A 27112-nucleotide genomic window follows, 5' to 3' on the forward strand; every position below is an offset into this window, starting at 1 on the left:
AAATGCCAGAAAAGATTCCTATATAAGATGTCTAACTTCCAGGAGAATCATTTGAGAAAATGAAACAACTGAAGACATAATTGAAAATACAGCTGAGAACAGTGGTTAACATTGCCGTTGGCCTTTTTCAGAGAAGACCATTTAAAGTAAAAGGCAAACTACAATGTCTTTGGAGGAGATTTTAGAGTGTTTCTCTGCACTATTGCCATTCTATAGGCTGAATATTCCACCATGTATCCCAAGCCACAAATCACTTGTGTACCATCTTAACATTTTCTCTAGTTCTGCACCCTCGTTCTAGCATTTTTAATTGATACTGAAAGAAACAGGGAATTTTTTTTTCTGTTGTCTGATCTGGTATGACTGTTCTCATGATTACCCTTTTATGTCATATTGTCTTAGAAATTTTCTAAGGACCATCTTAAGGTTGAACACTGCACATCTCTGGGTACTGGTAATAGGATACAGGGCTTTACACTCATCACTAGTTCAATAAACCACACCTAAACCAAATGACCCAGCACTGGGTCTCATATCAGGGTGAATTTATTTTATAACACATTAATTTTGGTGGACCTAGGTGGTATAAATATCTACTCTGGTTAGATGCAGCTACACTAACAACAGTACTGAGATCTTGAGTCTGTAAACAAACCTATGGAGACATCTACTGCCTTAACACACGCAGAGATCAGCCAGCATCAGGGCCTGTGCAAGATCAGAGCCTATTCACACAGAAACATTTGCTTTCTGATTGCTTGTGGTCCTTAGAACAGCCAGTGTGGCAAGTGACACAAATGCCCTCACATATTTTTAAAAAGAAAACTGCTGTTTTCTTTTTTCCACACGCTTTATGTAAAAAGTCATGTCTCAGTTCAGGTAACTAGTACATTATCTGGATGGAGAGTCAGCAGAAAAATTGTCTCTTTTTCTCTGTTTCTTCTCCTGCAGAACATTGCAATCTTCAGAACAAACTATATTTTGCAGCAGAGCATTTTAAACAGATCAGGAAGGCAAAACTAGGAAGAAATGCAGGCAAACAGAAAGACTGCAGTTATTTGGATCAATGGGCAACAGTCAAATGATGCTGAAGAACTGACAAAATAAATCACACTGTAACTTAATTTCTTTTAATCTGTTTATGAAGTGATTACGTATGAAGGCAAACACTAAAAGAACACTAAAGCTGCATAGTCAGGAACATAAATAAATACTGAAATTAGGGCTGCCCTTGCAGCTTTACTGTGGTCTTTTTGTTCATATGCATTATGGTACAGCTGTTTGTTTAACTTCATATGGGAAGTCCTGCTAATTCAGAAGACTGCCTAGACTCTGCAGATTCCTAAGCTTCCGGTATTTAAGTCTTGTCAGTGTTATCATTCTGCTCCAGAGCATGCCCAGAGCACCTCCATCTTCACAGGGCTGAGTAGCTTCTCACTGTCTCCTGTTTAAGCCTTCCAGAGCTTTAGAAACCAGCTATACTTCTGTCTCCAATAGGGCTCAATCCAATTGATATGCACAGAACAACAAATGGATCATGTTCTAGGCCAAACATAACAGTGGTAACTGTTAGTTTAATGAACAAACGTGTGTGTTCCTCCATGTTTCTTAACATAAGAGTTGTCAGAGCACTCACCGATAATCAGTTTCAGTCCTCTACCTTTGACTAACAGAATTCAAACCCACACTTCCCTTTTAGGGGAATGAACTAGCTACCAGGCTGGAGGCTATCCCAAGAAGACCATGATGGGAGAGAGATGAGGTACTACTTCCCCCGCACTGTGTGAGATAAAGTTAAAGATTTACTGGCTCAGGCAGAGAGGGAGAGACCACAAAAAAAATTAATTTTGAAAAATTAATCTTGAAATCTAGGCAATTTCTAAACCTAGTCACTGGTGAACTAAAAATGACGTGTTTCAGCCTGAGCTGTTAAAATTCAGCAAGTTTAAGCAGTAGTAAACAGAGATTTGTAATGGAAAGTTTTAAGCAACCCGAAGTTTAGCTGCCAAGTATAGGTCCTACCTGTATATAGACATTTCTGAGAAAATCATCCCCAAATTGACATGTAATCAAAACTGTCACAAATAAAATATTGATCATGAATATAATGGTAACTCTTTTGAAAGAAACATAAATTATACCATCTTGAGAAGCCGGCTGGTCAGATTCTGATAAAATTTTCTTAACTTGTCTCACTGTACTCCTGGCTTCCTCCAACTCCTTCCAAATCAAAAAGACATCCTCACAGACACCAGCTACTGCAAAAGAAGTCATAAAAAGAACTTGACATTTTGAGGCAATTTCTGCTTTTTATAATTCCTCAATTAGCACAAAGTCATTGGGTTCATCCAGATGTTGCCATATAACCTTGTTTTCTTAAAGTCCCATTGCAGTGACAAGTGCTCTTTTTTGATAGACTTCAAAAAAGGGCTCAAAGCTGGCACAAGGATATGAGAGGTGCTTAGTCTGGTGGAAGTAACCTCCAGAGTTGGCCACAGATTGTTCCCACAGTGGAAGCAAATCCTTTTTAACACTCTCAGATAATAATAAGGAAACTCCACAAAGAAATTCACGTGTTATCCCCTGGACTTCATTGCAAAAGCTGGCTCCAAATATTAGACCCAACTTTGAAACCCCTAATGGAAGGTATTTCCAACTCTTTCAATACCCTTAAAGTACATATATACCTTAAAATTAAATCTTCTTTTCCTGAAAAGTATGTGATGAAATTTTGCCAAGATAAGTTTATTTTCATGCTAAGAATTCTCAACAGTCACAAATAAATGCTAAAAAAAAAATAAATGTTTTACTATCACGCTATATTCTCAAAAAATGGAAAAATTCAAAGCTGGAGGTGATACTAGGTTTTCTTAATCTCAATAGATATATTTGTCTTGATTAAAAAAATTAAAATATATATGTGTTTGGTAAAGGACAATTATTAAAATTGAGGCACCATGTATACTTAACAGTATGAACATTACTAAAAAATGTGTTAAATAAGGTTAGTTTCAGAGTTTAAATTGCAATATAGGACAATACAGAAAACCCGCATGTAATGTTACAGCAAAAATAAAAAAGATACTGATTTGTGAGCTATCCTAATCACAAATGTGGATTACAACCTATTGCAGATTACAACGTATTACTGAACTGCACGTAAAGATGCTGAACAAGGCAAACTATCTTATCATCTAGTAGTTCAGTTAATATACAGTGGTGGCTCACTGTATAAAAGATAAGACATGCAAACTTGTCTACTAAAGTAGGCTATGAGTAAACAAACCAACCCGATCATTTTGTTCTTTGATAAACTTCCCTGAAATAATAATAAACATTTTACAAAATAACAACTCAATTTTAATTGTGAAATGCTTTAGTTTCCAAGAAATATTTTGAAATGTGTTATTGTACACTGCCATCTCCTGGGACCTTCCTGCATTTCAAAAACATCTGTTTCAGCCATTAGGCCAAAGACCAACATTTCATAAATCACAAAAAAAGCTTTAGTAAAGCAGATCATTCCACAACATAAAACACAAAAGGGAGAAAAAACCTCAGTTTGTTATCATTCCTTTTTAGGTTTAAGAAAGGTATTTTGTTCAAATACTTCAGAAAGAACTCAATTTTTCTTTTATAAACAATCCCTCCCCAGAAATGTAAAACATACAAAATTTGAGCATTGGCAAAATTCTGGCAAGTAGGGAGCTAGAGATTTTCTCATGAGTAGTCAGCCATTGAATATATACACACACTCCTCTTCTCACAGTTAAAACCACAAAACACATTCATTTCCACCACACATGCACATATTTCTAAGTTTAAGACTGTTGAGAATGCAATTCCAGTGGAGCAGTCTCTAGCTAAATCTGGATATCCTCCATGAGCTATCAAATACTGGGCTCCAGATTTATTTTTATGAAAGTTTGTAATGTTACATTTGAAAATATTGAAAGAAGTATGCATATTTCAACTACCTTTAAAAAAATACTGATGATATCATTGTGTTGCTTTGTTTCCCATTAAACAGATGCTATGGACTCATCAGTTTTACAGGATTATTGTTATCGTCCCCAGTAAAATATGTGTATCGAATTGGTATTACACAAGAAGGTTTTTTTTCCTCATTTATGCTGCAGCACAGCAAAGTAAAACTGCATGCACTTTCAAAGCAAGTATGTTTGACAACACTTACTATACATGACAAACGCAGGCACCAACAACTGCATATTGGCAAGGTCAGGCTGCTTAGAAAACCTTTTATCTGACACCAGTTTTTCCTGGATTCAAGTGGGAGAGCATGTTGCAAGCAGTGACAACCGAAGCAACTTTCTCTCTCTACCCTGATGGCTCAGCTCCACCTCCACCTCGGCCTCTTTTCCTCTCCAGCTAAGGAGGAGTGGGAAGGCAAAGCTATGCCTTTTGAAACTGAGGCCCCAAACTCAAAATATACATACACATAGAATGTATAGTATCTTTCAGGTGTGGTTCCCTACCTCCAGCCCATCCCTCAAAGCACATAAGTGAAAAATGACCAAGAAAGCACAAACCTTTCTTTGGTTTAAATTCCCTGCTCTGGCACCTCAGCTGTGCCATTTTGGGGGGCCATCAACTGAAAAGCAGCTGAAAGCCACCACCCTCCAGGCATTGCAGTCCCCAACCGCTCCAGGCCCACTGGCTCTTTCACACCTTCAGGCAACCATGTCCCAGGAAAGACCTCGTCTTAAAAAAAATCGCTTTATCCCCAGAGGCAAAGGGCCCTCCCCATCCGCCCATCAGCCATGAAGTGTTCCCCCCAGCCGCCCTGGTTGGCAGTTTAACGGCTGCCCGGGCTGAAACCCTGGGGACCCCCTGGTTCTGATTCAAAAACCGCCACACAGCAACGGCAAGAGGGCGGCCACCAGACACGCACGAGGGAACCGGCCTTAACGCCCTGCTGCTTCCCCTTGGCTTGTGCCGAGGGCAGTCAGTGGGTTTCGGCTCTCGCCACAGCCATGGTGACCCAGCAGAGCACCTCACGCTGGGTAAAGATTTGTTTCAGATGTGCCCTGCCCTGGGTTAAATGGCATTTCTGCTCTGAAGGAGGCAGGCCCTGAAAAAGAGGAAGAGGATGGGGAAGGGTGCGGGGAGAGCCTGTGGCGAGGGGCAGAAGCATTTTGCTGACACCAGCGAATTGAGGAGCAAGACGGTAGGTCTAAGCGAAAACACAAACACACTTGCACACGTACACGGAAACTCATAACCGCCCTTATTTCCATTTCCCACTTATTTAACGCTGTCAGGCAATCTTAAAAGAAGCAGCTTTTCCACACCTACCTCCCAGCAGACAAACTCATCCAGTTTGACAAGTCACTGTAACCCCTTTGATTTCATACTCAAGATACAAAACCTGCTGAGAAAAAAAGCCCATACCAAAAAAATAAAAAAAAGCCTGCAAAATCTACAATATCTTTGAAACATCAAGCAAATAAAAATGCAAAAGCAACTCATGGAACACAGAAGCATTGAAGCATTTCTTACTTTTCTGATTATCTGACTTAGACCATGGAAGCAAGCAAATCCAAATATAATGGATTACGATCTATTTTAAACTTCATTTGCCTGCAAGGCAAGATGGGCAATTTCATTTTTTCACTGCTGGTCCCTTCCTCAACCTCTATGTGGCAGCAGAACATAGCAATATTCCCTCAAGCGTTGATTTTTAAAATTCCCCATTCAGAGGGGGATGAATGGAGGTACAAAGGAGCACAGGAGGGGAGTACGTAGCTTTACCTGTGTTACCTGCCACGTCAAGTGGCACTGAAACTCACCGTAGCCCAATCCTGCCCCTTTCCCACTGGGCAAATGGACAAAGCAAATGAACTTTGTATCCCATGTGGTATTGCAGAGCGGCTATCTGCATCACTGTCTACACATTAGCAAAGAGATTTGCCAGGCCAAGGTTAGGCTGCTAAGACTAGACAAAGCACATGCAAGGAAAAGGTAGAGGCAATGATCTTTGCTACAGCTTGTAGGCAAAGCAGCTACGCTTAAATAATTATCCTGGCTTTTCAACAGGAGGGTTCAGTCTCTCCCATGTCTGTGTACATAAACAGTGCAGAGTTCATTGACTTTAATGTCATAGAGGAGGCTGGTGCTTTTATGGTTCCCATTTTACACACAGCAACCTGAAATTTTCCCTGTGACTATAGGTAAATGTTGAAAATCAAGCACACCTAAGAATACTGCCTTACACTGTTCACAAGGAGGTCAGACACATCCCTCTATGGATTTGTCACATCAGTCAAATCCTGATTTCAGTCTATTTGCATTTTCTTTACACATACCAGCTCATCTATTCCGCCACACAGAAAAACACTGTGCAGAGATTTACTGTTTCTATTTCAGCCAACGAGGACCCATTATTAATTTCAGGAGCTAGTTCAAAACGTCATTGCTTTTCAAGCCCCGTTTAGCACTTATCTCCCTGTCAAGCAGATGACACAACTGTGCCCCTTTTGAGCAAGAACCTTCTCCACAGCTTCCACTATCTCTTGCCCTCCATGTCTTCAAGTTCCAACTTAAATTTCACCTCCTTTCCACTTATAATTTTAACTATAAAGCAGGATTGCTTAATTCTGCAGCTTTTTGCAGATGAAGAAGCTATACAAAGAATGTAGGCATACATGATAATAGGAAAATCGGTGCTGGATGAGGAGATATCACCACATTAGTGAAATTAGGCTTTATCTAAAAGCCTTAAGTAAATCTGAGTCTGCCAACATAAGGACCTTAATTCTTTACTGTCTTACACCTGTTTTGATCTCAAGCACCCATTCAAAATGAGTGTAAAAAAAAATTCAAATTTGGCAGTTTCTCACACTTGCTTTCTAAATGACTGCTCAAGATGCAAAACAGGGGAGAATGGAGCTCTTATCGAAGGTTTTATATAGTTCACTTCCGACTTGTTTTGGTTAAGCAGATGAAAAAGATTGAACATGAAGATATTCTGTATTTGCAAAATGCTGTTATTCAGTGGATACCCAGAAGACTATCAGATGTCCTTAAAATGGCTTTCCAGTCCATAAAGCATAATGATGATTTTCAGTTTACAGCTGTTGCGTTTGTGGTGCAAGAAGAAACATAATCAAAATATTCCTGTGCCTCCCCTTATTTTCAAGAAACACCACATTTGGAAGATTCTCTGGTTCATTTTCTATTTGTTTCCTTGTATAGTTTATGCCACACATCCAAGAAGCAGTTTCGGAGCCCATTAGTGAGTAATCGACACTTTTATTATTATTGCCTTCTACACCCTTGAAGGAGTCTCTGAAACAAGAGACATCAGACACAGACCAGAATAATGTCTCCAATGTGTTTTCTTTTCTGAAAGGACTTTAGATTCTGCATACGACTGAAATGCTCTGATTGGCTGCCAGTGATGTCACGACTGGGCTTATAATACCCTGTAAATGCAGAAAGCTAATTGTGTTGCTTTTTAATGTGTAAATCCGACTCCATAATAGCAATAAGGCACAACAGACAATGCACTTCAAGGAGATTACTGCCCTTTTGAGCGATTAAAGCTATTCAGCTTTCAGCTTTAGAAAAAGTGGTGAGGAAGTAATTTCAGTCATACAGGAGCTCTAGGCCCATCTATTGACACAGGCTGACTGCCTGGGGGAAGAGGAAACCAGCTCCCCCCACTCACACCTCCAAATGGGGTCCAGCAAGGAAGCACTCCTAGCAGACTGAAGGCAACCATTATACTGTTCTGAATTAGTACGAAATCAGAGATGGGGTTTTGAAGCATTCTCTGCCGTTGGTCTCTAAATCCTGTGTGGGTGAGGCTTGAGTGTCCCTTCACGAAGCAAAAAAAGCAGGTGATCCAAGTACATCAATACCTCCCTCTCTTAATTCTGCCCCCCCCCCCCCCCCCCATGGTTCTCTTGTACTGTTATAATCACGGTCCTAGTGAAGGACAGGCTAGTACACAAAGAACTAGAGTACAATCCAGGAAATATGGGCCAGTTAGCCCAAGACTGACAAGCAACCTTCAGTGAGTCACTAAATCCCCCTTATGCCATACATTCCCTAGCAAGTAAGAAGAGGATACACCATTCTAACTTCGGGGCAACACTAATGCCCCCCAGCATAATGGGGATGTAATCCATTAGAATAAAGAGGTCTTATGCCTCCTGGTATTTAAAAGAAATAATTTTTTAGTTTAACATCCTGCTGATAAAGATATCAGACTTGACATGCACAGCCTCACTTCACACCACAAGCTGGTTTCCACCCAACCTGGCTGGAACCCCAGTCCAGTCGTACTGAACGAAGGCTGACTTATCCCAGAGGAAGTAGCACTGTGACTAATAAGAAACACACTGAGGGCATTCTACCCAGCTCCACCCCCCAGTAAAACTGTTTCTTTCTGTTATTTGTTTCCTCCTGAGGTTTTCTTTATCAATTTTTCCCCCCTTCTTTGCACCTTCTTCTCTATGGTTATTTTACTGTGCTCATTGCCTGTCTTTATGACAAATTCAGATCCTGAGAGAAGCAAGTCAACCTCATGTGGATTTAATCCCCTTATATTACGTAGGATTTATTGATGTGGCTGTTGTATCAGATGGTCATCCACACTATTCCTCTCCCTTTCTGCCATTTTTCTATACATTTCCACAAGGTCACTGACATAAGCACACCAGTACTATTCTTCATCTCCCTAAATAAATGTTATTCCCCTTTTTTCACTTCTCTTTCATTCTCACATGCACATCCTCTATTCTCTTCACTTCTGTCTTTTCCTTTCCCTCTTCCTTCCCACCCACAGAATTTCCATCTGACCAGTCCTGTTCTCACCCCACCCATGTCTGCAGGAGGCTGTTTTTGATTTTACACTTAGCAAGTTCCTGTATTAAATTTCTATTCTGAAACCTCACTGAGAAAATCAGTATCATCTTGGTTTTCATATTGTCTACCTAGTGGCATTCGCCCTTTGACTTTTCTGGAATTCAGGACAATTAGACCTTTTCCATCCTCTTCAAATTTTAGTGCAGGTCCAGTAGCATCTCTATAGTCATTCTTCTCAGCAAAAGCATGGAATCTGTAATACAAAATGAGTTTTCACCAGCACATAAACTACATAAATACTTTCCTAATTTTAACAAGATGTATGTCACACATGCAAAATCATAGTGGTGTACAACTTTGGAATTATTTGCTTACCTATTCAATATATCCAAACATTCAACTACGACAACACTATGAATATTATCAAACCTCGTATATACATTTATGTACATTCTATAGTCTTTTTCAAGAAGAACATCCTTTCATTTTGGTATCATTTACTCTCAGACACCTTCCTTTTCATTCTCCTGGAAATCTATTTTTAATTAATGCTTTTAACATGCTGAGCAAGCACGTCATTTGAGATGTCTGAGATGACCCTAACACCCTTTTATCAGATTATCCTCCCAGCTGAAAGCCCAACAGAAACATTTATTTCATTATTGACATACAAATCAGGAAGTCAAGCAGACTTGATTTACTCACATTGTCAAAACAGAAAAGCTCCCAGAGCAGAAAAAAGATGCATTTCTAAAGCAGAACTACACTAGAAACAGGCTCAAGCCATGAAAAGCCCATGAACTTGGCCATTCCTATGGGAAAGCTGGCTTAAACTTATAGACAGTCATTAGGCAAATACCCACCAGCAAGATATTAATGGGACCAATAAGTCTCTGCACCAAAGCTAGACTTATGCAAAAAGAAGACAGTGGGAATCATATTAAATAAAGCAATTTGTCTCAGCTCCCTGCCACAACCCTTCTTGCCTCTTTCTCTGCCATACAAGAAACATTCACTTTCCTTTTATAAAGGAGGTAAAAACACTGCCAAAAGAAAATGAAGGATGGTGACTGGCAATGTACCTGGTATCATGGAGGTACCATGGTTATAAATGACCACAATCATTTTAGACACGCATCAGCCCAGAGCAAGCATAACACTTTCCCACAGTCTTGTTTTTTTGGCAGACACTCCATCTCTTAAAAGCTACTTCTAAACACAGATGGCTATAAAAGGGCTAAGCAGCTGCCATCTTACCAATTGCTCTGCTGTCATTTGGAGATTTCTGCTGTTGGAGGTCTTCCCACTCTTGCACAAACAACAGTGAAACAGAAAGAGCTAGCAGCCATTTCACAGTTCTCTAACTGTACAGTGACTTCTGTTAAGCAGGCAAACACCTACTGACTCCTACCGCCCTCCTGCTGTTCAGCATGAGTTTGGCATTGTGGGGTTTTGCGTTTGTTCATTTGTTTTCCTTATTTTGATATCACAATCAAGATTAGTTTTATTATCCCTTTCTACTCAAGGCTGATTCTCACGATGTGGCTGATTCCCAGGATAAAGTAGCCAACAAGCCATGTGGAATATATCAGTTTCTACCAACCATACTAACTAGATGCTAGAGAGCATGATACAGAACTGCATTTCCACACAACCAAGCTGGATCGGTAACACCACATCAATTTTCTGTTGTTCCAGGAACTGCCCATTTAGGACAGGCGTTACAGTACATGTCTGTATGGCACTTGATCCAACAAAACTCTAGATCCTTTGCTGGTACCTGTGGATATTACCAGAGTACAAAGCAATACAATAACAACTTGCTTCAGTTTATGTTGTGACCCTTTGCCCTGAACAATTTTTCAGAGTTCAAAAGAGGAGCAGATGACAGACAATTTAGGATATGAAAAAGGAATGGCCTTTCTGCAAGCCAGTGAGCACATATGCGGAGAGAAGCCGGTCTCTGAGTAGGTCTTGCATTTTAGTCATATCTCTTAGACCATTTCCCCATTTTCCCCAGATCACTTACTGAGCTGCTTTGTCTTGTTTTTCTGATGAATAAAATAGGGATTATATTCAGATATCTTCAGATACCATTCCTAGCAGCAAAGCACTTTACAAGTACTCAAATCATCACTGTTCTTCTTCTTTATCATACCTGCCAGAGGCCAAGCGGCTCAACTCTTTCAGAAAAATAATAGTTTCATCTTCCCTAGCATTGAAAGATACTGTGTTGACTGGACAGGGGCCATGAGCAACCTTCTCAAGGAGTAGCTGCTTTGTGTCCACTGGAACATCACCCACAGCAAAGTAATAAACAGCTTCAACCTGTCATTAAACAGAAAAAAAAAAAAAAAGGGAATTGGAAGACATTGTTTTACATGTATGCCTGGTACTTATTGAAGCACTGTCCTGTGCTGACTACTGGTAGGAAAATTTGGTAGAACCAATGCATTACTTGGGCTGTAAGATTTTCAGATCTTTGGTTCTCCCTCCCATTTACGCTAGTAGTTCAAATGAAGCTCTCATAAAATTTCCTGAAATAAGAAGAGGACCTGGCCCACAGACACTCAGTCTGATTCTGCCCAATGCGAGCCCCTTTCCACAGAAGTTAACTGAAACCAAAGAGGTAGAAGGAAGGACAACTGTATTATTAGACAGCACAAGGCTCTGTGCCACATTCCCCTTTTATGAAGAGAGATGCTATGTTGGTGCCTTGCCAGGGCTGAAAATCAGTAGAAACTTATATACCAGACATACTTTTACTGGCAGTATGTATTTTGAGGGTAGGAAAGATGTATCATTCTTTGAATGCTACTGCTGGTATTTACAGATAATTTGCATTTTTTATACTTCCCAAGGCAGAGGGAGCTTGGCAGGTTTATTATTACCACACACACTGAAAATGTTATTGCAAGAAGAGAGAGAAGCTGAAGAAACGTCCTGTAGTTACTGCTTGAGTATTACATTATGAAGGATTTGATGTTATGTGCACTTATCCATGCTAACAATCTTCATGGTAAGTATGTTTCTTGAATTTTCACCATCGTTAAAAACAAATGTAACAACAGGTATCCCATGATGATGTTCAAGACACTAAGTGTAGCACATCAGTCCTATGGCACAGTACATATCAACTGATAAGTATCTGATAAATAGTTGTTTAACTGAAAAACTACACTCAGGTATGACTAGGAATCCCAGGACATGCACCACAAAAGAGAAGACAACTATTTGAGTTCACTCCAGTCTTCAAAAAGGGCAAGAAGGAGGACCCGGGTAACTATAGACCGGTCAGCCTCACCTCCATCCCTGGGAAACTGATGGAACAGCTTATCCTTGGTGCCCTCTCAAGGCATATCAAGGATAAGAGGGTTATTAGGGGCAGTCAGCATGGCTTTTCCAAGGGGAAGCCATGCTTGACCAACCTCATAGCCTTTTATGAGGAAATAACGAGGTGGATGGATGATGGCAGAGCGGTAGATGTGGTCTACCTTGACTTCAGTAAAGCATTTGACACGGTCTCCCACAGCATCCTCATGGCTAAACTGAGGAAGTGTGGACTGGATGATCGGATAATTAGGTGGACTGCGAACTGGCTGAAGGAGAGAAGCCAGAGAGTCGTAGTCAATGGGGCAGAGTCCAGTTGGAGGCCGGTAACCAGTGGAGTGCCTCAAGGGTCGGTACTGGGGCCCATATTATTCAATATATTCATCAATCATTTAGATGAGGGAATTGAGTGTACTATCAGCAAGTTTGCTGATGACACTAAGCTAGGAGGAGTGGCTGACACGCCAGAGGGCTGTGCTGCCATCCAGAGAGACTTGGACAGGCTGGAGATTTGGGCAGGGAATAACTTAATGAAATACAACAAGGGAAAGTGTAGGGTCCTACATCTGGGCAGAAACAACCCCAGGTTCCAGTATAGTATGGGGAGCTACCTGTTAGAGAGCAGTGTAGAGGAAAGGGACCTGGGGGTCCTGGTGGACAGCAGGATGACCATGAGCCAGCACTGTGCCCTTGTGGCCAAGAAGGCCAATGGCATCCTGGGCTGTATTAGAAGGGGGGTGGTTAGTAGATCAAGAGAGGTCCTCCTTCCCCTCTACTCTGCCCTGGTGAGACTGCATCTGGAATACTGTGTCCAGTTCTGGGCCCTTCAGTTCAAGAAGGACAGAGAGCTGCTGGAGAGAGTCCAGCGTAGGGCAACTAAGATGATTAAGGGAGTGGAGCATTTCCCTTATGAGGAAAGACTGAGGGAGCTGGGTCTCTTTAGTTTGGAGAAGAGGAGACTGAGGGGTGATCTTATTAGCATTTATAAATATATAAAGGGGAAATGTCATGAGGATGGAGCCAGGCTCTTCTCAGTAGCAACCAATGATAGGACAAGGGGTAATGGATTCAAGCTGGAACACAAGAGGTTCCACTTAAATTTGAGAAGAAACTTCTTCTCAGTGAGGGTGACAGAGCACTGGAACAGGCTGCCCAGGTAGGTTGTGGATTCTCCTTCTCTGGAGACATTCAAAACTCGCCTGGACGCCTTCCTGTGCAACCTCATCTAGGTGTTCCTGCTCTGACAGGGGGATTGGACTAGATGATCTTTTGAGGTCCCTTCCAATCCCTAGCATACTGTGATACTGTGATACTGTGAGTCTGGGGTGGCACTGAAGAAATGCTTCTGCACCCACATAATTTCAGGCAGTAGTAAAGCAAATTCAGTATCACCTGTAAGTGTGTACATGCATTTCCACTACTGCTGTTGATACTGAATTATATTTCAGCTCCCTGAGCCAAAAGACTAGCACAGTCTTTTGCCCACTTTGTACTTGAAGGTTCCGGGCTGTAGGATCCCTGTACTGTCCCACATCATAAGCATGTTGATACAAACTGACACGGACTTCTGGATTTCAAGCTCTCTCCCTCCTCTACCTTTTGCCACAAATACTTGGGCTAATCCTCAGCATCTCTCCCAGGCAGCAACCCAATCTCAGGCTAGACCAGGCAAATTAACAAAGCAGCACCTTGCCACCTCAGGCTTCTCTTGGATATTGTAGAGGGGTCGAAACACTCCATGTGGGAGGCAGGGCCCATAGTTACAGACCACACCCATTTGAGAGCAAGCAGGTCTGTGGTCAGCCAGGTGTCCTGGCAACACTGTTAATGCTAGACAAATAATAAGGTTAAAGAGAAGAATTAATGTGTCTCATTAAAGTGCAAGATTAACAAAATATTTACTAGCTTTAGAAAAAGGTGCACAGAAACAAAATGAAAGATTTCTTGCACCTATCTGTGCTTTGGTTCAGTTTTACAAGGTTTCTTCTCTGTTTCATCCAGCTAAAAAGCTACCTGAGCATACACATAGCTCTCCCAGCTGAGAGCCAGTCCTTGTATTACACCTTGTTCTTATTCCTTTTCCTGAACTGGGGAAATGCATGCATATTGCACAACCACATTTCCCTGTGTTCTTTAAGATTCACTTCTTCTCCCCCTCTCTCCTAAGACTGCCAATAATTCATAAACTTGATATTCAATGAGGATATCAATTTTCATACTTCTTCCAAATGATTTACTGCCTGCCTCTGCAACTTCTAAAATGCTGACATTTCTTGGACATAGCTGATGCAGAACCAACTCCTCACAAGAAAAACAAAATTGCTAACCACAGACAATTCACTCTACTTAAATACAAACCCAGCAATGCCATGCCACAACGGAAATGTTCCTTACAGATTAGCAGGCAAAGGTTAAAACCTTTCCGTTTAGTCCTTAGTATTTTGAAAATTATAATTTATGTACCTATCTAAACAAGTAAACAAACTTCACATAAGAACAGGAAGGGGAACAACATGAACAGTTCCTCACAGTCTTTACCTTGGAGGGGAGTTGTGTTTTGGATGGCGACTGACACTTTGCGGAGTGGCACCTGTACAGAACCGCAGGTTAAACACTGTGGATACATCTGTGGCAGGTAGAACTCAAAGGACTGCAACCTTACAGCAAAGTCATCTTGAGCTTGGGGCTGATAGGTTGTGAGGAAAGGAAATCTAAGGAGTCACCACACATGGGACGAAAAGCTCAGCTAAAGGAATGACAGGAAGAGCCAAGTCTAGGGAAAAAAGGGCTATTGTTTTGAAGCAACTTCTGTTGACGAAGCCAGTTCTGAGGAATGAGTCATTTATGACTGCCCAGTGATTATGCAGCTTTTGCTTAGGACTGAGTGGGATCTCCTCCAGCCTGCAGTACAGTGAGGCTTGTACTCAAGCGAACCATCAGTTATGAATGATAATGAATCATAGAATCAGAATAGTTTGGGTTGGAAAGGACCTTAAAAGGTCATCTAGTCCAACCTCTCCTGTAATGAGCAGGGACACCTTCAACTAGACTGTATTTAGGAGTGATTGAATCTTGTTTTATGTTGAGCACCTGCCACAATTGACTCCCCCAGATTACCCATTAGCCCACCAATGTACAAAAAAAAAAAAAAAATAGATTTCCCACTGTTGGACGGATTTTAATTTCTGTTTATTCATATGCAGACCCAACAGGTGCAATAAGCCTTTTTTTCATCCAGACAATACTGAAATCTAAATGTGATCTTTTTCATTTCCCACCAGGAAATCAGTAATATATTGCAAATTGAAAATGTTAATAAAAATTATGAAGGATGCATTTAAAAAGAAAGTCATAAAAAATCTTGCTGTTGCACAATTTGTTCCTCACCCTGTTCTTTTTTAATATCAGTTTCCAAACATCAAGATTCATCTGGATGAGAATCCACCAGCACAGGGAACCAGAAGGAAACTCAAGCCAAATTTACATTCTCCTACAGACAATGTCTCAGAAATTTACAATGGAGTTAGTATTGGATCTGCGCAGAGGGATGGATCTTAATGGCAGTGAAACCCCATGATTCTAGTGCACACACAGAAGGCCCAATTTTCTATTAAACTCAGGTGCTAGGGACCTGAAACAATGTGCATTGTAAGCAAATTTCATAAAATATCTCTTTAACAATACAAGTTTTAAGTGACTAGCTGAAATTATGGCATATATGTTTTATGTCTTGTGATTCTGCTACAATGAATAAACTAATGGTACTTTCAGAAACAGACAGAATTTAATTGCAGCAATACCTGTGCTTGATTTATCTTTTTGTCCTGGAAAATACTCTACATATAACATGGTTGATGGAAAAGAATTTGCATACTCCTACCATGAGTTAATGCTTAAATAAATCTCTGTAGTTACTATTTTGGATTTTAAATATAATTTTTCATGAGCACTTTGGATACATAAAAAAATAAAAATGGTTTCCCTGTCTTTAATAATGTTGATGCTAGCGATTTTCTCATAAACTGGAAGCCCTGAAAAACGTATATGGCAAAGAAAGTGGAAGGGAAGATGTTTTCTCTTTCCCATAATGAATGAATATGTAATTTATTCTGTGGATTCTAAAAAAGAAAATAAACAAGTTTCTGTGTTCAAAATGCAGTACATTTACATAAACAAGCCATCAGTAAACATAGTATGCAGCTACGCTTGGGGAAAAAACTTTCCAAATGCTGTCATTAATATTTATCTTTGCAATATTAATCAGGGCAAATAACAGTAGCCAGTCTGGCACTGAATATTCTTGGATTTCCTTGAGGCTTCTGAAAAGATGTATGAGCTTACCGCCTCATCACTCATGGCTTCCAGCAGGGCTTCAGCAGAGCTGGTATGGCTGGCAGCTGTCATATGGTCCAGCTTCCAGAGCCACGTAACAGCAGACTTTACAGTATGCTCAGACACAGGACTAGATTTCTGTTGCCACTTCATAAGATCCTGAGCAGCCCTGAAAATGACATTAACTATAAATCAGAAGTAGTGAGAATAATGCTGGCAGAGTAAAAGAGTAGAGCTTTGCTATTGTTACTGTTCTTTGTATTCTTAAGTAGTAATTACAATAAACCACAGATGCTAAATCTAGACTTGCAATAAAAGAAGTAGAGGAAAGATAAAACCATTAGAAAAATAAAACCCTAAGAAAAATACTGTCTTTTTAATAAGATTTTTTTTTGAGACAACTGTTTCCAAAGTAGGAAGTACTTCCAAAGTACTTTAAAAACAGTTCCTAATTCATATCATAACATAAAATCACAATCAGGCTTTTAAATATGCGTATCAAAAAAAATTTGGCTTCCACAGGTCTCTTTCCACAACTTGTTGCATGACCTTTGTGTCAAAGCATTTTAACTGACAAGCTTTTTTTGTGGTAGGGCTGATCTTTATCCACCCATCAAAATAAAATTCATGATGCTAAGCTTTTTGATATTTTAACTGATCAAAGGCCTTAGTCTTGATGGCAGTACAGAATTACAAAGTATATGAGCATGTATGCCTGCACATTTGTACATAAAAAGACAGAAAGCAAATTAAAAAAATAACTGTATCTGTGACATTCCATCAAGCACTATTTTGAAGATCTTCCTGCAAATCTAAAAGACAAGTAAGTTTTCCAAGATGTTTTAAGGTAGTAATTTATATGCTATATTGTCCTTCGTCTCCCTCCTGCACAAACAACCAAATTGATGAACACAATTATTGTGCTGCAACTTTGACTTGGCTTTGCAGATCATTTTTAAATAAAATGTTTTATGTGCTTCTCAAAATCTGTGGAAGTTATCTTCTACCTTTCAAATCCCACTTGTATCACAAGCTAGAAAATTAAGATAGGGCACCAGAATCAAATCTGTAGGACAAAGCTTGGGTAAAACAACTTTAAGAATCACAGTGTAGTTGCAAGTTATCATTGTGGAATCAATTTTAAAATTATATGACCTAATATCTGCATCTTTTTTTTTCATAGTTACAAAATTCTATTCATCTATCCAAACCCAAGCTTACATGTTCAAACCTTTATGCATATATGAGAATTTATGCAGAGATACATAAATTTGAATAGCTGCTTCTATTCTTCTGTTTGTAACTAAACCCAAATTCATTTACTCATGTTAGGGAACAAGCACTTGTCTTTTGTTATGGAAATCTAGTATTGTTTCCTAGCTCTGCTACTGATTTCTGTGACCATGGAAATCTATAGAAATACAAATGACTATGCCTGCGCCTATGGCACTTGGGGGAGTGTACATTTAGCTGTAAGGCAGACACCTGTAATGCCTAAAGACAGAAGAATGCCCAGGCAGTCAGATGGGACCTCACTGTTTCACTCTGTAATACTTAGATGCCTGAAGAGCATTACTGCTATTGCACAGCCCCTCTTATCTTTCTGTTTTTCTGTGGTACATTTGTAGAAGGCATATATCAGTATTTGTGTTCTTTAAGTCTTTATCTGTTCTTCAGGGTAACAATGGTCTGTTAAATGGAAGCAGCAAGTTCAGCACGACTGGGTGCAACTTGGTGGAAAATCTATAGGTATTACCATGACATGAATCATGACAATTTCCACTACAGAAAGCATATTATCCAAACACATGTCTACATTATATGAGACTCCTTTTTATTCTCCAGCAACATACAGGCATGGACTTCTTTGTTTAGCCTGGAGAAGAGAAGTCTCTGGGAAGACATTATTGTGACCCTTCAATACTTAAAGGGGGCTTGTAAGAAAGATGGGGACAGGCTTTTCAGTAGGGTCTGTAGCCCCATCCCTGGAAACATGCAAGGTCAGGTTGGACGGTGCTTGGAGCAACCTGATCTAGTTGAAGATGTCCCTGCTTATTGCAGGGGGGTTGGACTAGATGACCTTGAAAGGTTCCTTCCAATGCAAACTGTTCTATAATTCTACAATTCTATGATTCTTTCTGCTTACCGAATGAGGTTGAATTTGGCAATTTGGGTCACCTGTTCCACAAGTACCATAGCAAGTGCATCTCGACATAGATCAAATTCAGTTGGAGCTGCAGTGCCAAAATCCAAAACAATGACAATGCACTGTTCTTGAATCACTCCAAATATCTGCCGGCTCTCACTGGTTAACCATTCCATTCGCTGCTTATATAGCTCAATAGCTCTCATTAGACAATCCACAAAATGAAGAATCAGTTCTTTTTTGGCTGTCAGCTTTATGTAAATAAGGGAAAGAAAGAAACTGAACATCAAAACAAATAATACAAATGCAGCCCCAAGCTTAGCACAGCTGCAATAGCTGGTTTGCAAGTGCCAGATATGCCAGCCAAGGTAGCAGTGAAAACAACCCATTTTTCTTCCACTATTTCAAGAGCAAATACTTTACAAAGGCATCTAAGCTATAGTAGAAAAGACACCGCATTTTGTCCTAATTGCTTTTCATAATCTTTTTATACAAGCATGGGACAGTGCCAGTGGGTTGTCTGACTTGTCTGTCTCAAGACTGGAGCAATTAGAATGAGCTGAACATAGGCTAGAATGTAGAAAGGGCTGCAGAGCAGATGGGTGAACAAACAAGGACACAGAAACTTTGTACCTTCTTAGACTAGAATTTCGACTGACTCAAATTTTGTACAGTGATACAAGGGAGCATACGGTTTGGTTCTAGGGCACTTCAATCTTCACCTTGTCTTTAGCATTTGAAAGGAAAATGTAAAATGTTTCATCTTTGTACTATTATTTAACTAACAAAGCCCAGCATTACAGCTTAACTATTTGTGGGTAGGCGCTTAGGCAAATTTAGTTCAGGCAGCTGCAATCAACAACTAAAACTTCCCATACCATATCAGTAAAATAAGAAAAACCTAGATTCACTATTAAAATGAAAAACAGCAGACCCTCCCTATGAATATATATATACACATTCACTATGCAAAATGATTTGTGGGTTTAAAAATTCACCGCGGGTTCCAGTAAAGACATTCCCCCTGTATCTCTGACCCATGTAAGCTAGTTTACTGGCTACCTTCTACCTCCAACCACCTTTTTGGGACTAAGTACAAAACCTTGGAGATAAAAATGTTTTTAAACAAGAACATTTCTCAGGGAGAAGATATTTTGTGTATCAGTCTGCCCACTTCTTCCTCTCATTTGTATTTTTCTCTGTTCTTTAATGTCAGATGGGGCCCTGTAATGTGCCTCCCAGATACAGAGTCTCAGGCTGTCTGCCAAAGGAATGTAGGCCTGCGAAGGAGCACTTAGAAAATCCAGTTTCCTCCTATGACAGCCAGACTCATACAAAGAAGCCTATTGCACTACATCAACGAAAATCCATCTTAAAATAAAGCAGTTTTCTTGCACCACCCCTTCACTTGTAGCTGTCCAGTCCAGATTCCCATTTCTCTGAGGGCTGGAAAACTTCTGACTGCCCAGCCTAAATTTATTCATGGCAGTTCATACCCACTTATTCTTGGACTAGCATGTCTTTTAGCATAGAAAACTTTAGGGTTTCCCTATGCCTGTAATTTGCCTTTCTGTAGGCATACAAGACCAATAATGCTACCCTTTGCTAGTCTTCTTCATTCTTACTCACATACGTCAACATCAACCAAACCCTCTTATAAGATAAGCGCTCCATTGCAGTTCACCCTACTAGCTCTTCCCGGTACCTGCTGTGGTTTGAATTGCTTCTTCTCAACCTGTGGGAACTGTACATAATATTGTACACAACAGCCTAAATAAGATCTCACCAGATCTTGAATAGTACCATGACTACCTTAATGTTACCAGAAATGACTTTCCTACTGCTCCCAATGTGTCCTAAGATTAAAATATATTATGTAGATATTTCATACGGAATTAATGGGAAAAAAATGAGGGGAAAAGGCCCCTGAAATGGTTCTCTCCCCATTTTTAAGCCTTGTGCTTCAGAAGTGACTCTGGTTATCAGAAAAAAATGACAAGCCGTTTGCTTCTGTAAAATCCTTTATGAATTAACTCTCTCCCCTCCTTGCTCATGCGTATCTCTTCAATCAGAATCCATCCTCTTAACAATGGGGCTGCCAGCAGCTGTTGCTAAGACATTCCTTAGAACATGAGCCTGGGCAGAGATCCAGCTAGCTGTCTGTATAGAGTAGGCTGAGCCTTTTGTGACCTGCTGGCACTAAGAAAAGCAGTGCTTTGCATTGGCAATGACGGCGCATTATGTCTTCTTATTTCAGCATCCCAATTTGGTTTATTGACTACAATTTTATTTTTTTTAACTCAGCTGAGCATCCTCTTTTTAAGTGTTCCCTCTTTCAAGACAGGGTAAATGTTGCTTAGAAACTACAGTCTTGTCTGGAAAGATTTACTGCAATGCTGCACCAAGGCAAGAGCATAAGACTTTGCAAGGAAAAAAAGAAAAAGATATCTAGCTTCTCTACCGCTGATTGTTGTTACTAACAGTTTGTCAAAACAGAAAAAGAAAAGATTTAAGATAAAGTTCTCATACAAAGAATAAAAGTATTTCATGCCATGGAGAGACATTTTAGTCATATCATTCCACTACAGCGATAATAATTTGTAAGTGCACAGGGAAGTTACCGCAAGTCAGTCACACTTACATTATACACACTGCCATCTTGTGCTGTCTTGTATTGAGGAAACAGACCATCCGCATATCGAGAAGCCACAAGTTTCCCCAAGGTGGTCACATAATCTACAGTAAAGGTTACAAAAGATCAAGTTGCTAATCATAACGATTACTTCAAACAGGTATTTTTCAGGTTGATGTGCATAACATCCATGTGTGAGGCACATGCATCTCTACTAAATGCCTCACTTTCTAATTACGATTATAATTATGATCACTAAATCTAATTATGATTTTGTTTTACATTTTTGTTCTGGCTATGTTTATATTGGGGCCCTGAGGGCACTAACAGGCCTTGATTGCCTTGATCAGCCTCACCTGGGGTTTCCACCCACAGGGTTCTCAAGCCTGGGCACCCAGTCTTTCCTCTAGCTGTGTTGTAGCTGTACCTGTCTCAAGGTCTGCTAGTGGACCTCTCTCCTGGATAGACCTCTCAGCTCTATATTACAGCCTTGTCTCCAATTCTTTTTCCTGGATGTGGCTCTTAGACTTATATTGTGGCCTTGTCTCCAGACTTGTCTCTGTCTCCATCTCCCGCTGCTCCTGGCTGTGCCCCCTGGCTGGACCCTAGAACTGGTTCATCACCTCATCTTGTCTGGGACTGTCTGTGGACACTTTGAGCAGCACACTGCTCTGCTTGCAGTGCTTGGATGCTGCAGGACTGCATCCTGATCAGTGAAGGCGCTGCCAGGGCTGCAGTCCCCTTTGGCTCCTGGCTCATTTTCCCCCCATGGAGCAGCCCAGCTCTTGCTGCAGTTTAGTCAGAAGTGGGGGAAAAACCCACATTTAATTATTTATAGGCCAAACAGCTATACAGGACTCTAATAAATGAAAGGTTTAGGCAATTAAACTTCTGTATTATCCATTTACCTCACGACAGGACTTGCAAATATTTGTCCATCAAACAAAATACAAAATCTGGTACAGATAATGCTGTTCTCTTACACAACTAAATGGGTGCAGAAGTGGGTGCAACTAAGGAAAAGGTTGCACTCTGCTCTTTCAGTAGCTAGAAATCTTCTACAGGACCTCCACTGATAGGAAAACATTAGGGGTGGGAATATTTCACGTCACAAAGCAGCTATTCTCCACAGCATGCTGCCCTGCTAAGCTAGTACATTCTGCTCCTAAAATGACACTGTAACAACATTAACCCTGCTTAACATCTTCTTCATCTACAGCATACAGGATTTCACGATCTGCTCTGTTGATGTTTGAGTGGCCCATGGACGCAAGCCAGCCAAAATCTTAAATTACGCAACCTAGAACAATTGCAATACATTACAATTCCTACTTCTCAGGTGGCAAGCTCTTCAAAGAAAAGAACACTTTACCATGCTCTGCAAAGCACTATTATGGCAGTGATCAATAATTATTAGCAAGATCTTCCCCTCCAGCTGTCAGATAACAGCAAAGGAACATTTTTCTGTAGTCTGACTTTGCACAAAAAAGAAGCCTGAATTCTAATCAAATTTAACTGCTTCCTTAAAGCTGGATCCCTGGAAATAATAAACTATCCCCAAGCTGGTTGGCTGGCCCTGATGATCAACTAGTAGATCACAGATTGTGGCATGGCATACATTATATTTGCCATCTAAAAATGGACAGGGATCTTATGGTGTTTTATTTGCAGGAAAAAGACTAACAGCCTTAGCAGCAGAAGTTATTTCCCAGCTACAGCTAAATTGGAGAGGATTTGAACTGGAGCATAGGGTAAAGCAACAGTACAGTTGAGTAAGGAAAGCCCTTCTCAGATCCTGAATCCTTCTCAGATCAAAAGGAGTTGTAGTTCCTCAGTTGTCTGAACTGGCAATGTCAGCAAATATGGATACAGTTTCCCTTTCTGCCATTATCATAAGATAAGAGACAATGTGAAAATCTCCTCTATGTACACTGGGGTGCAAAATGAGCATGACCCTATAGACCATTCAAAGTTTGGGGTTTTTTTATTATTCTGTTATTGATTTGTCTTATACCTTTCCTGTGCAGGAATCCAATCTGTGACAAAATCTGGGATAGGGACAATTTGTTTCTTTTGAGCCCATGAAGTTGAAGCCATTTAGAAGATGAAACGAGAGGCTGTACATCCATGTCCCACTGACTGACTGCCAGTCTCCTTTCCTTCTCTTTTGATTTCTTCTTGTGCACCTCGTCGGAATCTTTGGGATCTTGTGTGTGCTTTGAATCAAAGGCACCTGTTGTAAAGAGAAATGAGGGAGACACAACACTTACACTTTAACCAAATGATTCACTTGAATTGTCTCCTTTCTTTACCTGTATTCCATGGCACTCTGTAAACATACAACTTGCCTCTTATTTTCTTTTGTTACACTGAACAATGTTGTTAATCTGGAAAGCTGCTCTGTCCTATACATCTAATTGCTGTTATGTCTTTTTATTAATCCATATACATTTACCTTCAATTTATTAAAGAAAATGTCTCTTGTATGTTGAAATCCAAGCCCTGAAAGCTTGCCAAGTTTGCCAAATGACAATTCTTCCATCTCCTAAGATAGCTCTCCTAAATCTTGGGAATCAGAACTCATAACAGGCATTCAAAGATTGTCAGACCATCACGACATACACATTAGAAGCATTATGCAATAAACAAGGATTTCTTAACTATTATATGTTAAACTCCTACCATAAGTAATAGCAGCACTAGCAGCAGATCCTGACTATTTTGAAAGGCTCGTGAAGCTCTCTCTCCTCACATCATTTACCTCAAGTGTAAATGATGGTTCTGGAAGTATCTGCTCCAGGCTGTGATGGATCATGTGCATGCAAAGGAAATCATGGATATGAAGATCCAGTTTAATTTTAAGTTCTACAGAACAATGAACATATCTCAGCACCAATGTATAGTTTGCTGGGCTAGCTCCACTTTTGAAAATGGCTGCAGAAATAGCCCAGACCCTAGAGCGGTTGAGGCAGAAATGGAAGCGATGACAACAGTAATGCCTCTGTTCCTCAGCACAGAGGTTCTAGGAGGACTTCAGTATTTCCTGTTTATTCCCCAAATACTTTGCATGAGCTAAGTTGGCTCTAGTTGATTAAATAGCCTTGTTGTACCTAAGTTTATTTTCTGTGGACTTTTGATATTTCTGTCCATTTTCTCCAGCATCAACATTAGCTGGAATATCCCAGTGCCCCACTGCCCACATACTGTAACATGGCTGTAAATGGATCAAACTGGTCCAAAATACAAAGAAGGGTACTTCTATCTTTAACGACTGAAAATAACATTCAGTCTAGTATGGAATATGATCAAAACTGTCTGCCAAGGTCAAATGTTACAACAACTGACCTGGTTATAAAGGTTCATTAGATAGACTGTTCCTCAGTTGATAATACATAAAGGAAATGAGACTGTATCTTCAGAAATCATCTCTCAGTGACAGTAGCCTTCTACATGGTGCAGACTGGCACCAGCTCTTTCACAGTCATCAGCCCTACAAGCAGGGCGCTGGGCTTGCATGCCTGTAGGGGTTAGAATTTTACCAGCTCTCCTCCTCAGATCAATACAGAAGCACCAGTGACAGATGTTAACTCTTGAGAGAGACAGGTGAAGGTTTGCAGCTGTCTGAGCTTTGTATATAGTCGGGCACTGTTTATAGACACTTGAACAGTCATTCCCAGTTTCCTCCTCCAAAAACGCAGGAAGGCCAGCACAGCACCTCATGTACAGCACAGGTGAGAGTGGCACAGCTTCAGAATGGCTTGTAACACAGGTAGCAGCATGCACACCTCAATGCTGCAAACAACACTGGGAGTTATCCAGGAAAACATGGAATCTATGCAAAAATAGTCCTGAAATACTCAAGTCAATCCAGGCAAGTCACTTAGATGGATTGCCAGTCATGAGAGATCTCAACTGGCAGCTCATCTTTGATTTCTTCTTAAAAGCCTGAGGAATTATGATGTTGTTTGTTTGGTTTTTTTTTTAAATAAATATTCCCATGCACATGTCAATATGAACTGGAGATCATAGACCCAGGTAATAATAAATTGCAGAAGGTTAAGATCAAGATTTCTTCAAGGAAAACAATATTATAAATGAAAAAGGATAGCTATTCCCCATGTCAAGAAAGGCTGAAGTAAGATTTGACAGGGAGCCCCATACGCAGAAATGGGATAGTGGGAAACTGGTAATGTGTTTTCCCTTCCTTCCCTCTAAATTATCGTAAAAAAGAGCCAATGTAGAAGTTTCCACACAGATATGCTAGAAAAATGAGTGTGGTGCTTTGGCCTGCTGTCAGCAGTTGTGTTATATGCTATTATTGTTTTGCATTATACCTTACCTTTACTATAATCCAATTTATGACTAAACCTGGGAGTACCTGAGACACAATTTTGTGAAAAGATTCATAACTTTGCCTATAGAACTATAAGATGATTCACAAAGAAAAAGAATTATGTGTGTATACAGGTATGTATGTGTAGGTGCTATAAGGCCCAACTGTGAATAAGACACAACACATGAATAGAAAACTAAACGCCAGACAAAGGAAGGTAGCATATATTGGCTGAGTGTATTGCTTTGAGACATGGTGTTTTGCCGCTTACTCGGTCCTTCTTTTAATAAGTAAGATGAATGAGTGAGGGATATTTATGAATCACTAGCAGGCCAGATGCTAGCTATTGTCATCAAGCAGTTTTTCCTATGGGAAAAGCAAAAATGGGATAAAACAATAACACAAAGACTTAGCCTCCTCCCTCTTTCTTCACTGCAGAACTGAACATGCTATTTATTCCTCTTATATGGTTTTAAATACCATATGGAAACATACAAACCATTCCAGTCTTTGTCCTGCTCATGCAGAAAGACATGAACAGTGTGAAAGGCAGGGAGGACTCTCTTCTGCAACTTAACACCCCAGGCATCGCGCAGAAGATGCCCCCCAGCAGCACAACCCCTGACTAGCCCGGACTTGGTGTCAGCACAGTAAAAAGGAGCCCTTGTCACAGGGGAGCCATGGCAGACAACGCCCATGGAGAACAGCCACAGCGAGCCACCAGATTTGTGCCATTTCTCTCTCAGGCTGCAGAAATAGTGCCACAGCGCTCTCAGGGTAATAGCTGAGACACATTTCAAGCAGCAGCCCGCATCAAAGAATGAATCCAGATGCCCAGGGGTGTGGTGACCGGTTCTTCCTTGCGTTAGCCTCCAGGGCTTGAACAGCACCTGGACATGAAATGCTGGTGCCGTATGAAAAGGCACATTTGCAAGGAAATGTAGCAACTTCCAATGGAAACAGCAAGTTTACCTCAAGTCTTGGAAAGGCAAGCAAGTCAAAAACGGTGACAGCCGGGATAACCTTCAGCGCAAAGTCTGGATCAAAACAGGTTATTTTCAAAAGGTGCACGAGAGTTCACCTGGGCACCTCTTACCCTTCTGCTCTGGCCAGTGCAAACAATCTGCTAAAACCTTCACCCCGCCACACGCTTGGTGTTTTTTACAGATGCGGCAGTGTTCGTCGAGGCCGTACGACCGGCCTGTCCCATCACAGGGCAACGCCTGGGGAAAGCCCACGTGCTTTACAGCCCAAGAAGCCGCCCCAAGCCCAACCCAAGCCCCGAGCCCCGGCAGAACAGTGCACAGAGGGCAGAGGCGGGCAGCCGCCTGCTGCCGAGACGGGGCACAGGGTGTCATTGCAAAACCACAGCGAGGCCTAAGGAAGAGGGGGAGCGCGGGGCAAGGCCTGACCTGCCCGCTCGGGCCACCCAGGGGGAGGCGCGACCATGTCGCAGCCACCCTCACAGCCCCTGCCTGAGGTAACCGACATGTCCCCACATACACTG

General features: G+C 40.8%; 1 protein-coding gene across 1 annotated transcript in view; it reads right to left on the bottom strand.

Moving 5' to 3' along the window:
* VWA3B (von Willebrand factor A domain containing 3B) overlaps positions 1–25172 on the bottom strand; it is a gene marked incomplete at its 5' end in the record, with an annotated part of 71615 nt that extends 46443 nt beyond the window's left edge. Inside the window, 9 exon segments of the mRNA XM_082497570.1 lie at positions 2142–2258; positions 8961–9085; positions 10991–11160; positions 16504–16663; positions 18641–18891; positions 21282–21376; positions 23287–23505; positions 25130–25148; positions 25152–25172. Of these exon segments, the coding sequence (XP_082353696.1) occupies positions 2142–2258; positions 8961–9085; positions 10991–11160; positions 16504–16663; positions 18641–18891; positions 21282–21376; positions 23287–23505; positions 25130–25148; positions 25152–25172 (1177 nt within the window).
* Between the last annotated feature and the right edge of the window lie 1940 nt (positions 25173–27112).

This window comes from Vanellus vanellus, assembly GCF_965231255.1.
Source record: "Vanellus vanellus genome assembly, chromosome: 1".
Taxonomy (NCBI): domain Eukaryota; kingdom Metazoa; phylum Chordata; class Aves; order Charadriiformes; family Charadriidae; genus Vanellus; species Vanellus vanellus.